Genomic DNA, 13,891 nt, shown 5'->3' on the forward strand with positions numbered 1-13,891 from the left:
TGTTCAAGTAGTATTACTGTGCACATAAACATACCAGTCTCCACACAGCTGTCATGTTCAAGTAGTATTACTGTGCACATAAACATACCAGTCTCCACACAGCTGTCATGTTCAAGTAGTATTACTGTGCACATAAACATACCAGTCTCCACACAGCTGTCATGTTCAAGTAGTATTACTGTGCACATAAACATACCAGTCTCCACACAGCTGTCATGTTCAAGTATTACTGTGCACATAAACATACCAGTCTCCACACAGCTGTCATGTTCAAGTAGTATTACTGTGCACATAAACATACCAGTCTCCACACAGCTGTCATGTTCAAGTAGTATTACTGTGCACATAAACATACCAGTATCCACACAGCTGTCATGTTCAAGTAGTATTACTGTGCACATAAACATACCAGTCTCCACACAGCTGTCATGTCCAGGTCGTTTTACTATGTACATAAACTAGTCTCCACACAGCTTTTCAAGTCTCTAAAAGTACATATCACTATTTATGTTAGCAGACCAGTCTGTTTTTTTGTCATAGTTAATGTACCATAAATAGCTTGGTCATCGTTAAGAGCATGTGACTGTTGGACCAACGTACCAGGGCTGTAGTTGTCCTAGTATTAGATGGTGACAGGATAACGTACCAGGGCTGTAGTTGTCCTAGTATTAGATGACAGGATAACGTACCAGGGCTGTAGTTGTCCTAGTATTAGATGGTGACAGGATAACGTACCAGGGCTGTAGTTGTCCTAGTATTAGATGACAGGATAACCTACCAGGGCTGTAGTTGTCCTAGTATTAGATGGTGACAGGATAACGTACCAGGGCTGTAGTTGTCCTAGTATTAGATGATGACAGGATAACGTACCAGGGCTGTAGTTGTCCTAGTATTAGATGGTGACAGGATAACGTACCAGGGCTGTAGTTGTCCTAGTATTAGATGATGACAGGATACCGTACCAGGGCTGTAGTTGTCCTAGTATTAGATAATATGATGACAGGATAACCACAGGGCTGTAGTTGTCCTAGTATTAGATGGTGACAGGATAACGTACCAGGGCTGTAGTTGTCCTAGTATTAGATGGTGACAGGATAACGTACCAGGGCTGTAGTTGTCCTAGTATTGATGGTGACAGGATAACGTACCAGGGCTGTAGTTGTCCTAGTATTAGATGGTGACAGGATAATGTACCAGGGCTGTAGTTGTCCTAGTATTAGATGGTGACAGGATAACGTACCAGGGCTGTAGTTGTCCTAGTATTAGATGGTGACAGGATCAACGTACCAGGGCTGTAGTTGTCCTAGTATTAGATGGTGACAGGATAATGTACCAGGGCTACTAGTTGTCCTAGTATTAGATGGTGACAGGATAACGTACCAGGGCTGTAGTTGTCCTAGTATTAGATGGTGACAGGAGTACCAGGGCTGTAGTTGTCCTAGTATTAGATGGTGACAGGATAACGGACCAGGGCTGTAGTTGTCCTAGTATTAGATGGTGACAGGATGCTTGGTACCAGGGCTGTAGTTGTCCTAGTATTAGATGGTGACGGGATAACTACCAGGGCTGTAGTTGTCCTAGTATTAGATGGTGACGGGATAACGTACCAGGGCTGTAGTTGTCCTAGTATTAGATGGTGACGGGATAACGTACCAGGGCTGTAGTTGTCCTAGTATTAGATGATGACAGGATAACGGAGGGCTGTAGTTGTCCTAGTATTAGGATGACAGGATAAACTACCAGGGCTGTAGTGTGTCCTAGTATTAGATGACAGGATAACGTACCAGGGCTGTAGTTGTCCTAGTATTAGATGACAGGATAACGTACCAGGGCTGTAGTTGTCCTAGTATTAGATGGTGACAGGATAACGTACCAGGGCTGTAGTTGTCCTAGTATTAGATGGTGACAGGATAACCTACCAGGGCTGTAGTTGTCCTAGTATTAGATGGTGACAGGATAACGTACCAGGGCTGTAGTTGTCCTAGTATTAGATGATGACAGGATAACGTACCAGGGCTGTAGTTGTCCTAGTACTGCTTTATCTATGGAATGTCAGTGTGTTTACAGCTAAAAGGCCTTTCATTTTGTGGCTGATATGTTGGCTATATGAGGGACTACTTGATGTTAGCTATATGAGGGACTACTTGATGTTAGCTATATGAGGGACTACTTGATGTTAGCTATATGAGGGACTACTTGATGTTGGCTATATGAGGGACTACTGGATGTTGGCTATATGAGGGACTACTGGATGTTGGCTATATGAGGGACTACTGGATGTTGGCTATATGAGGGACTACTGGATGTTGGCTATATGAGGGACTACTGGATGTTGGCTATATGAGGGACTACTGGATGTTGGCTATATGAGGGACTACTGGATGTTGGCTATATGAGGGACTACTGGATGTTGGCTATATGAGGGACTACTGGATGTTGGCTATATGAGGGACTACTGATGTTGGCTATATGAGGGACTACTTGATGTTGGCTATATGAGGGACTACTGATGTTGGCTATATGAGGGACTACTTGATGTTGGCTATATGAGGGACTACTGATGTTGGCTATATGAGGGACTACTTGATGTTGGCTATATGAGGGACTACTGGATGTTGGCTATATGAGGGACTACTTGATGTTGGCTATATGAGGGACTACTGATGTTGGCTATATGAGGGACTACTGATGTTGGCTATATGAGGGACTACTTGATGTTGGCTATATGAGGGACTACTGATGTTGGCTATATGAGGGACTACTTGATGTTGGCTATATGAGGGACTACTGGATGTTGGCTATATGAGGGACTACTGGATGTTGGCTATATGAGGGACTACTGGATGTTGGCTATATGAGGGACTACTTGATGTTGGCTATATGAGGGACTACTTGATGTTGGCTATATGAGGGACTACTGGATGTTGGCTATATGAGGGACTACTGGATGTTGGCTATATGAGGGACTACTGGATGTTGGCTATATGAGGGACTACTGGATGTTGGCTATATGAGGGACTACTGGATGTTGGCTATATGAGGGACTACTGGATGTTGGCTATATGAGGGACTACTGGATGTTGGCTATATGAGGGACTACTGGATGTTGGCTATATGAGGGACTACTGGATGTTGGCTATATGAGGGACTACTTGATGTTGGCTATATGAGGGACTACTTGATGTTGGCTATATGAGGGACTACTGGATGTTGGCTATATGAGGGACTACTGGATGTTGGCTATATGAGGGACTACTTGATGTTGGCTATATGAGGGACTACTTGATGTTGGCTATATGAGGGACTACTTGATGTTGGCTATATGAGGGACTACTGGATGTTGGCTATATGAGGGACTACTGGATGTTGGCTATATGAGGGACTACTGGATGTTGGCTATATGAGGGACTACTGGATGTTGGCTATATGAGGGACTACTGGATGTTGGCTATATGAGGGACTACTGGATGTTGGCTATATGAGGGACTACTTGATGTTGGTGTATATTAATTTCATTGTATTAATTTCATTGTATTCATAGATCTATCTATGTATATTTTTGTATTTTATGTTTTGACTATTATTTCAAGGACAATAAAGCTGAAACGTGACCTTGAACTGACTGTGGCCTTAACTCTGTCTCCTCTCCTCCCAGGCCTTAATCACATTCCTGTGTCTGTATGGGATGGTGTGGTATGCAGAGATCTACGGCCCCAAAGAGAAGGTATGCTGACATACCAGGCTAGATATGAACTACACCTCGTTGACTACAGGATGGTCCTGCTGCAACCGTTCTCCATATACATGCACCTTTATTCATCACCCAGGTCATTTAGAACACATGTCCCTGGAACTGTGACTATCCCAGGTCGTTTAGAACACATGTCCCTGGAACTGTGACTATCCCAGGTCGTTTAGAACACATGTCCCTGGAACTGTGACTATCCCAGGTCGTTTAGAACACATGTCCCTGGAACTGTGACTATCCCAGGTCGTTTAGAACACATGTCCCTGGAACTGTGACTATCCCAGGTCGTTTAGAACACATGTCCCTGGAACTGTGACTATATTCCAGGTCGTTTAGAACACATGTCCCTGGAACTGTGACTATCCCAGGTCGTTTAGAACACATGTCCCTGGAACTGTGACTATCCCAGGTCGTTTAGAACACATGTCCCTGGAACTGTGACTATCCCAGGTCGTTTAGAACACATGTCCCTGGAACTGTGACTATCCCAGGTCGTTTAGAACACATGTCCCTGGAACTGTGACTATCCCAGGTCGTTTAGAACACATGTCCCTGGAACTGTGACTATCCCAGGTCGTTTAGAACACATGTCCCTGGAACTGTGACTATCCCAGGTCGTTTAGAACACATGTCCCTGGAACTGTGACCCCCTCCACATTGTTATATCACACCCCAAGACATGCTAACCTCTCACCATTACAATAACGGGGGAGGTTAGCATTTTATATCATACCATTTACATTACATTTATTTACATTTAAGTCATTTAGCAGACGCTCTTATCCAGAGCGACTTACAAATTGGTGCATTCACCTTATGACATCCCCAAGACATGCTAACCTCTCACCATTACAATAACAGGGGAGGTTAGCATTTTATATCATACCCCCAAGACATGCTAACCTCTCACCATTACAATAACAGGGGAGGTTAGCATTTTATGTCATACCCCAAGACATGCTAACCTCTCACCATTACAATAACAGGGGAGGTTAGCATTTTATATCATACCCCCAAGACATGCTAACCTCTCACCATTACAATAACAGGGGAGGTTAGCATTTTTATATCATACCCCAAGACATGCTAACCTCTCACCATTACAATAACAGGGGAGGTTAGCATTTTATATCATACCCCCAAGACATGCTAACCTCTCACCATTACAATAACAGGGAGGTTAGCATTTTATATCATACCCCAAGACATGCTAACCTCTCACCATTACAATAACAGGGAGGTTTGCATTTTATATCATACCCCCAAGACATGCTAACCTCTCACCATTACAATAACAGGCGAGGTTAGCATTTTATATCATACCCCCAAGACATGCTAACCTCTCACCATTACAATAACAGGGGAGGTTAGCATTTTTATATCATACCCCAAGACATGCTAACATCTCACCATTACAATAACAGGGGAGGTTAGCATTTTATATCACACCCCCAAGACATGCTAACCTCTCACCATTACAATAACAGGGAGGTTAGCATTTTATATCATACCCCCAAGACATGCTAACCTCTCACCATTACAATAACGGGGAGGTTAGCATTTTATATCATACCATTTACATTACATTTATTTACATTTAAGTCATTTAGCAGACGCTCTTATCCAGAGCGACTTACAAATTGGTGCATTCACCTTATGACATCCCCAAGACATGCTAACCTCTCACCATTACAATAACAGGGAGGTTAGCATTTTATATCATACCCCAAGACATGCTAACCTCTCACCATTACAATAACAGGGAGGTTAGCATTTTATATCATACCCCCAAGACATGCTAACCTCTCACCATTACAATAACAGGGGAGGTTAGCATTTTATATCCTACCCCCAAGACATGCTAACCTCTCACCATTACAATAACAGGCGAGGTTAGCATTTTATATCATACCACCAAAACATGCTAACCTCTCACCATTACAATAATAGGGAGGTTAGCATTTTAAATCACACCCCAAGACATGCTAACCTCTCACCATTACAATAAGAGGGAGGTTAGCATTTTATATCACACCCCCAAGACATGCTAACCTCTCACCATTACAATAACTGGGGAGGTTAGCATTTTATATTATACCCCCAAGACATGCTAACATCTCACCATTACAATAACAGGGAGGTTAGCATTTTATATCACACCCCAAGACATGCTAACCTCTCACCATTACAATAACAGGGGAGGTTAGCATTTTATATCATACCATTTACATTACATTTATTTACATTTAAGTCATTTAGCAGACGCTCTTATCCAGAGCGACTTACAAATTGGTGCATTCACCTTATCACATCCCCCAAGACATGCTAACAATAACAGGGGAGGTTAGCATTTTATATCACACCCCCAAGACATGCTAACCTCTCACCATTACAATAACAGGGAGGTTAGCATTTTATATCACACCCCAAGACATGCTAACCTCTCACCATTACAATAACAGGGGAGGTTAGCATTTTATATCATACCATTTACATTACATTTATTTACATTTAAGTCATTTAGCAGACGCTCTTATCCAGAGCGACTTACAAATTGGTGCATTCACCTTATGACATCCCCAAGACATGCTAACCTCTCACCATTACAATAACAGGGAGGTTAGCATTTTATATCATACCCCCAAGACATGCTAACCTCTCACCATTACAATAACAGGGAGGTTAGCATTTTATATCATACCCCCAAGACATGCTAACCTCTCACCATTACAATAACAGGGAGGTTAGCATTTTATATCTATACCCCCCAAGACATGCTAACCTCTCACCATTACAATAACAGGGAGGTTAGCATTTTATATCATACCCCAAGACATGCTAACCTCTCACCATTACAATAACAGGGAGGTTAGCATGTTATATCATACCCCCAAGACATGCTAACCTCTCACCATTACAATAACAGGGGAGGTTAGCATTTTATATCATACCCCCAAGACATGCTAACCTCTCACCATTACAATAACAGGCGAGGTTAGCATTTTATATCATACCCCAAGACATGCTAACCTCTCACCATTACAATAACAGGGAGGTTAGCATTTTATATCATACCCCAAGACATGCTAACCTCTCACCATTACAATAACGGGGGAGGTTAGCATTTTATATCATACCATTTACATTACATTTATTTACATTTAAGTCATTTAGCAGACGCTCTTATCCAGAGCGACTTACAAATTGGTGCATTCACCTTATGACATCCCCCAAGACATGCTAACCTCTCACCATTACAATAACAGGGAGGTTAGCATTTTATATCATACCCCCAAGACATGCTAACCTCTCACCATTACAATAACAGGGAGTTTAGCATTTTATATCCTGACCCCCAAGACATGCTAACCTCTCACCATTACAATAACAGGCGAGGTTAGCATTTTATATCATACCACCAAGACATGCTAACCTCTCACCATTACAATAAGAGGGAGGTTAGCATTTTATATCACACCCCCAAGACATGCTAACCTCTCACCATTACAATAACTGGGGAGGTTAGCAGGGTTTTATATTTGAGAGAGTTCTCTGACTGAGGGTTTGAGAGAGTTCTCTGACTGAGGGTTTGAGAGAGTTCTCTGACTGAGGGTTTGAGAGAGTTCTCTGACTGAGGGTTTGAGAGAGTTCTCTGACTGAGGGTTTGAGAGAGTTCTCTGACTGAGGGTTTGAGAGAGTTCTCTGACTGAGGGTTTGAGAGGGTTCTCTGACTGAGGGTTTGAGAGGGTTCTCTGAGTGAGGGTTTGAGCGAGTTCTCTGAGTGAGGGTTTGAGCGAGTTCTCCGAGTGAGGGTTTGAGCGAGTTCTCCGAGTGAGGGTTTGAGCGAGTTCTCCGAGTGAGGGTTTGAGCGAGTTCTCCGAGTGAGGGTTTGAGCGAGTTCTCCGAGTGAGGGTTTGAGCGAGTTCTCCGAGTGAGGGTTTGAGCGAGTTCTCCGAGTGAGGGTTTGAGCGAGTTCTCTGAGAAGTACTCATAGCCAACTGGAAAGCTTTTCTACAGAAACCATGATCTGTGTAGAATGTTTAACCCTCATTTTTACCGTACTGTGAATGGCAGTTTCCACACCTGTGTTTTTAGAGTTCCAACATAAACTGGCTGACTCAGTGTAGTTTAGTATTCAGGGAATATGACCTTGTGGTTCATCTACAAAGAACATGACAGGATGTCACAGCTTTTCATCTGTAGTTCATTAACCTTGTATTCACGACAAGTTCCAAATGGCACCCTACTCCCTATATAGCCAAGTGCACTACTTTTCACCAGGACTCTAGTGCACTATACAGTATAGGGGGGGGGGGGCGGCATTTGGGACTCCTGCCTGTGGCTGGATCAGCTGGCTGTTGGCTGTGTAGTGTTCTCTCAGCCATATGTCAGTGACATGTCTGTTCTGACCCCTCCTGTGTTTTACAGAGCTACTCTGAATGTGAGGACAGCCACTACAATGAGGACTTTGTGTCAGAACAAAGGAAAGGTAACTATGGTGTCTCTATTCATCCGCTAGGGTTAAACACATGCAGGTCATTATTAATGGGTTTCGTATGTAATATGACATTTTTAGTTATTTATGCCTCCCATTGTTGGGTAACTTGAGTTTCATCCATTCTGAGACTGGGAGAGTTTACTGTAAATATAGTTAGGTAGTGGTCTGACCTAGTGGTTGACTGGGAGGGTTTACTGTAAATATAACTAGGCAGTGGTCTGACCTAGTGGTTGACTGGGAGGGTTTACTGTAAATATAGTTAGGTAGTGGTCTGACCTAGTGGTTGACTGGGAGGGTTTACTGTAAATATAGTTAGGTAGTGGTCTGACCTAGTGGTTGACTGGGAGAGTTTACTGTAAATATAGTTAGGCAGTGGTCTGACCTAGTGGTTGACTGGGAGGGTTTACTGTAAATATAGTTAGGTAGTGGTCTGACCTAGTGGTTGGGGAGGTTTACTGTAAATATAGTTAGGTAGTGGTCTGACCTAGTGGTTGACTGGGAGGGTTTACTGTAAATATAGTTAGGTAGTGGTCTGACCTAGTGGTTGACTGGGAGGGTTTACTGTAAATATAGTTAGGCAGTGGTCTGACCTAGTGGTTGACTGGGAGGGTTTACTGTAAATATAGTTAGGCAGTGGTCTGACCTAGTGGTTGACTGGGGTTTACTGTTAGGCAGTGGTCTGACCTAGTGGTTGACTGGGAGGGTTTACTGTAAATATAGTTAGGTAGTGGTCTGACCTAGTGGTTGACTGGGAGGGTTTACTGTAAATATAGTTAGGTAGTGGTCTGACCTAGTGGTTGACTGGGAGGGTTTACTGTAAATATAGTTAGGTCTGACCTAGTGGTTGACCTAGTTTGGTTGAGTTGGGAGGGTTTACTGTAAATATAGTTAGGTAGTGGTCTGACCTAGTGGTTGACTGGGAGAGTTTACTGTAAATATAGTTAGGTAGTGGTCTGACCTAGTGGTTGACTGGGACTGGGGGTTTCTGTAAATATAGTTAGGTAGTGGTCTGACCTAGTGGTTGACTGGGAGGGTTTACTGTAAATATAGTTAGGTAGTGGTCTGACCTAGTGGTTGACTGGGATTGGGAGGGTTTCTGTAAATATAGTTAGGTAGTGGTCTGACCTAGTGGTTGACTGGGAGAGTTTACTGTAAATATAACTAGGCAGTGGTCTGACCTAGTGGTTGACTGGGAGAGTTTACTGTAAATATAGTTAGGTAGTGGTCTGACCTAGTGGTTGACTGGGAGGGGTTTCTGTAAATATAGTTAGGTAGTGGTCTGACCTAGTGGTTGACTGGGAGAGTTTACTGTAAATATAGTTAGTAGTCTGACCTAGTGGTCTGACCTAGTGGTTGACTGGGAGGGTTTACTGTAAATATAGTTAGGTAGTGGTCTGACCTAGTGGTTGACTGGGAGAGTTTACTGTAAATATAGTTAGGTAGTGGTCTGACCTAGTGGTTGACTGGGAGGGTTTACTGTAAATATAACTAGGCAGTGGTCTGACCTAGTGGTTGACTGGGAGGGTTTACTGTAAATATAGTTAGGCAGTGGTCTGACCTAGTGGTTGACTGGGAGGGTTTACTGTAAATATAGTTAGGTAGTGGTCTGACCTAGTGGTTGACTGGGAGGGTTTACTGTAAATATAGTTAGGTAGTGGTCTGACCTAGTGGTTGACTGGGAGGGTTTACTGTAAATATAGTTAGGTAGTGGTCTGACCTAGTGGTTGACTGGGAGGGTTTACTGTAAATATAACTAGGTAGTGGTCTGACCTAGTGGTTGACTGGGAGGGTTTACTGTAAATATAGTTAGGCAGTGGTCTGACCTAGTGGTTGACTGGGAGGGTTTACTGTAAATATAGTTAGGTAGTGGTCTGACCTAGTGGTTGACTGGGAGGGTTTACTGTAAATATAACTAGGCAGTGGTCTGACCTAGTGGTTGACTGGGAGGGTTTACTGTAAATATAGTTAGGTAGTGGTCTGACCTAGTGGTTGATTGGGAGGGGTTTCTGTAAATATAGTTAGGTAGTGGTCTGACCTAGTGGTTGACTGGGAGGGTTTACTGTAAATATAGTTAGGTAGTGGTCTGACCTAGTGGTTGACTGGGAGAGTTTACTGTAAATATAGTTAGGTAGTGGTCTGACCTAGTGGTTGACTGGGAGAGTTTACTGTAAATATAGTTAGGTAGTGGTCTGACCTAGTGGTTGACTGGGAGGGTTTACTGTAAATATAGTTAGGTAGTGGTCTGACCTAGTGGTTGACTGGGAGGGTTTTCTGTAAATATAGTTAGGTAGTGGTCTGACCTAGTGGTTGACTGGGAGAGTTTACTGTAAATGGGAGGTTTCTGTAAAAATATGGTTGACTGGGAGTTTAGGTAGTGGTCTGACCTAGTGGTTGACTGGGAGGGTTTACTGTAAATATAGTTAGGTAGTGGTCTGACCTAGTGGTTGACTGGGAGGGTTTACTGTAAATATAGTTAGGTAGTGGTCTGACCTAGTGGTTGACTGGGAGGGTTTACTGTAAATATAGTTAGGTCTGACCTAGTGGTTGACTGGGAGAGTTTACTGTAAATATAGTTAGGTATTGGTCTGACCTAGTGGTTGACTGGGAGGGTTTACTGTAAATATAGTTAGGTAGTGGTCTGACCTAGTGGTTGACTGGGAGGGTTTACTGTAAATATTGTTAGGTAGTGGTCTGACCTCTAGTGGTTGACTGGGAGAGTTTACTGTAAATATAGTTAGGTATTGGTCTGACCTAGTGGTTGACTGGGAGAGTTTACTGTAAATATAGTTAGGTATTGGTCTGACCTAGTGGTTGACTGGGAGAGTTTACTGTAAATATAGTTAGTTAGGTAGTGGTCTGACCTAGTGGTTGACTGGGAGGGTTTACTGTAAATATTGTTAGGTAGTGGTCTGACCTAGTGGTTGACTGGGAGGGTTTACTGTAAATATAGTTAGGTAGTGGTCTGACCTAGTGGTTGACTGGGAGAGTTTAATGTAAATATTATTAGGTAGTGGTCTGACCTAGTGGTTGACTGGGAGGGTTTACTGTAAATATTGTTAGGTAGTGGTCTGACCTAGTGGTTGACTGGGAGGGTTTACTGTAAATATTGTTAGGTAGTGGTCTGACCTAGTGGTTGACTGGGAGAGTTTACTGTAAATATAGTTAGGTATTGGTCTGACCTAGTGGTTGACTGGGAGAGTTTACTGTAAATATAGTTAGTTAGGTAGTGGTCTGACCTAGTGGTTGACTGGGAGGGTTTACTGTAAATATTGTTAGGTAGTGGTCTGACCTAGTGGTTGACTGGGAGGGTTTACTGTAGATATAGTTAGGTAGTGGTCTGACCTAGTGGTTGACTGGGAGAGTTTAATGTAAATATTATTAGGTATTGGTCTGACCTAGTGGTTGACTGGGAGGGTTTACTGTAAATATAGTTAGGTAGTGGTCTGCCCTAGTGGTTGACTGGGAGGATTTACTGTAAATATTGTTAGGTAGTGGTCTGACCTCTAGTGGTTTGATTGGGGAACTTGCCTCTTATCCAATGGAAACACACCTCTACTTTCAACTATGTTCAACCATCAAAATGTGTCGTCTTTGTGAATTGTTCAACACAGACACAATATGAACATTAAAACCATGAGAATCTGTCCCTCTCTCACTCTGTTCTTTGGCTATGTCTATTTGTTGTGTATGACTTTGATGGTGCACTGTCTGTATATTTACACATCTTGGTTGTCTCAAATGGCATCCTCTACAGTGCACACTACCCATAGGGCTCTGGTCAAAATTAGTGCACTGTATAGGCAATAGGGTGCCATTTAGGACGCACACCATATCTTTTTACTGTTTTATATTGTATGACATCACATTTGATGTGTTTTCTAGATATGTACCAATATGTTATAATAAACCTGAACCTAATCCTAAACTTAATCCTTATCTAAACATAATCCTAAACTTAAACCTTGCAGGAGAACTGCATTCTGAGGGTGAGGCTCCTCCCACCAGGCAGCGTGGGCGGAGCTCAGGGAAGAACAAATCCACCAATGGGCTGGGGAAGAAGTAATGCTAGCCCTGCCACCCAGGGTGGAGTCCCGCCCTCTTCTCCTGTCAGAACCCCGGACCACAGAGGAAGAGGTGCATGTTGGGAGAGATGGAAGAGAAAGAAAGGATAGACAACACTTTCCCTGTGCATTTTAACGTACGGAGTAGCACTCATCCATAAGAGGGGAGAGTGGGCCCAGGTTAGGGGCATGGTCAGTGGACAGGATACAGACAGACACCATGTCCATGCAGGGTTGTAGAGGAAGGAGAGGGGGGGAGGGGGTGGCCGATAGATCAGAGAACCACACAGATACCTACTGGTGGTTCACACGGTCAGAGCTCCTACCTACCCTACGGCTGATCAGTTTGTGTGTGTCTGCGTAAGCATGTGTGTGTGGTGGCAATATTGCTTCTCCTCAGTCAGAACCGAAGAATGCATGTTCCATTGTACAGGAGTTGGTAAAGTACTGTGATTGGAGAGCTACGTTTATCCTGTACCATATATCTTTCATGTGCTTCAGCCCATAGAATTAGAATACTAGAATGGATATGAACCTTCTTATGATGGTATACAGGCTGTCGGCCATTTTGGTCAGGGAGTTGCTCAACCATGGTTAGCCAGTGCTGTGATAAGATATTGTGTAAAATATTGAATTGGGGGAATTTGTCTACAGTGTGTTTGTTAGCTAGCTAACCGGGCAGCTTTTAGAGGAACGATTCAATTCATTTGTCCAATTAACTGTCAATATGCCAACATTCCATTCCAACAATCCATTCACTGGCTGGTTGGACTTCGGCTAGTTGTAAATGCAATAAGTTAGCTATTGATTATTGTATCATAGAGGCACTGAGTTTTCCAAGAAAACAACAACAATTTTGACATTTAGTCTGTTTACATATATTATAGAGGCTATATCAAAATGTGTATAAAACCTGTATAAACTGTATTTATAATTATGACTATTTTAGATTGACGATTACATTAGACATTTCTGATATCACATGCCTTACTTTTGTTTTCTTGTAGAAGTCAAATCAGGATTATGTCTCTACTGCCATTCATTTCAGTTATACTGGTTAGGATTCCTCCCTGAACAATATGGCTTCCCTTATTCACCCTACTCTGGAAATGTGAGGGTTAATGACATATCCCCCCCCACCTCCATCAGACTACTGTAGGTAAATGGGGCCCTATTCTGGAAATGTGAGGGTTTATGACATAGCCCCCCCACCTCCATCAGACTACTGTAGGTAAATGGAGCCCTATTCTGGAAATGTGAGGGTTTATGACATATCCCCCCACCTCCATCAGACTACTGTAGGTAAATGGGGCCCTATTCTGGAAATGTGAGGGTTTATGACATAGCCCCCCACCTCCATCAGACTACTGTAGGTAAATGGAGCCCTATTCTGGAAATGTGAGGGTTTATGACATAGCCCCCCCACCTCCATCAGACTACTGTAGGTAAATGGAGCCCTATTCTGGAAATGTGAGGGTTTATGACATAGCCCCCCACCTCCATCAGACTACTGTAGGTAAATGGAGCCCTATTCTGGAAATGTGAGGGTTTATGACATAGCCCCCCACCTCCATCAGACTACTG

At 43.0% G+C, this 13,891-nt stretch overlaps 1 protein-coding gene and 3 long non-coding RNA genes across 5 annotated transcripts in view; 2 read left to right on the top strand and 2 right to left on the bottom strand.

The window, feature by feature from the left end:
- Positions 1 to 13,285, top strand: part of ptdss1a (phosphatidylserine synthase 1a) — a 28,154-nt gene extending 14,869 nt beyond the window's left edge. Inside the window, exons 11-13 of the mRNA XM_052508474.1 lie at positions 3,656 to 3,724; positions 8,177 to 8,237; positions 12,215 to 13,285. Coding sequence (XP_052364434.1) covers positions 3,656 to 3,724; positions 8,177 to 8,237; positions 12,215 to 12,309 — 225 coding nt within the window. The 3' untranslated portion in view covers positions 12,310 to 13,285. The remainder of the gene's footprint in view (positions 1 to 3,655; positions 3,725 to 8,176; positions 8,238 to 12,214) is intronic.
- LOC127924082 (uncharacterized) lies at positions 8,257 to 12,206 on the top strand. Its single transcript, XR_008116699.1, has 5 exons — positions 8,257 to 8,403; positions 9,359 to 9,464; positions 10,110 to 10,533; positions 10,618 to 11,253; positions 11,413 to 12,206. It is a non-coding gene; the product is annotated as an uncharacterized LOC127924082 (long non-coding RNA).
- LOC127924083 (uncharacterized) lies at positions 8,932 to 10,246 on the bottom strand. Of its 2 annotated transcripts, XR_008116701.1 has the most exons (4): positions 10,123 to 10,246; positions 9,699 to 9,751; positions 9,372 to 9,424; positions 8,932 to 9,083 (listed from the first exon to the last, which is right to left on the bottom strand). It is a non-coding gene; the product is annotated as an uncharacterized LOC127924083 (long non-coding RNA). The 2 variants fall into 2 exon arrangements; XR_008116700.1 differs by lacking the exon at positions 9,699 to 9,751 and having other exon boundaries at positions 10,123 to 10,222.
- Positions 13,286 to 13,422: 137 nt separating the features above from the next.
- LOC127924085 (uncharacterized) lies at positions 13,423 to 13,802 on the bottom strand. The gene is made up of 2 exons (XR_008116704.1): positions 13,662 to 13,802; positions 13,423 to 13,519 (listed from the first exon to the last, which is right to left on the bottom strand). It is a non-coding gene; the product is annotated as an uncharacterized LOC127924085 (long non-coding RNA).
- Between the last annotated feature and the right edge of the window lie 89 nt (positions 13,803 to 13,891).

This window comes from Oncorhynchus keta, unplaced genomic scaffold (genome assembly GCF_023373465.1).
Source record: "Oncorhynchus keta strain PuntledgeMale-10-30-2019 unplaced genomic scaffold, Oket_V2 Un_contig_363_pilon_pilon, whole genome shotgun sequence".
Lineage (NCBI taxonomy): Eukaryota > Metazoa > Chordata > Actinopteri > Salmoniformes > Salmonidae > Oncorhynchus > Oncorhynchus keta.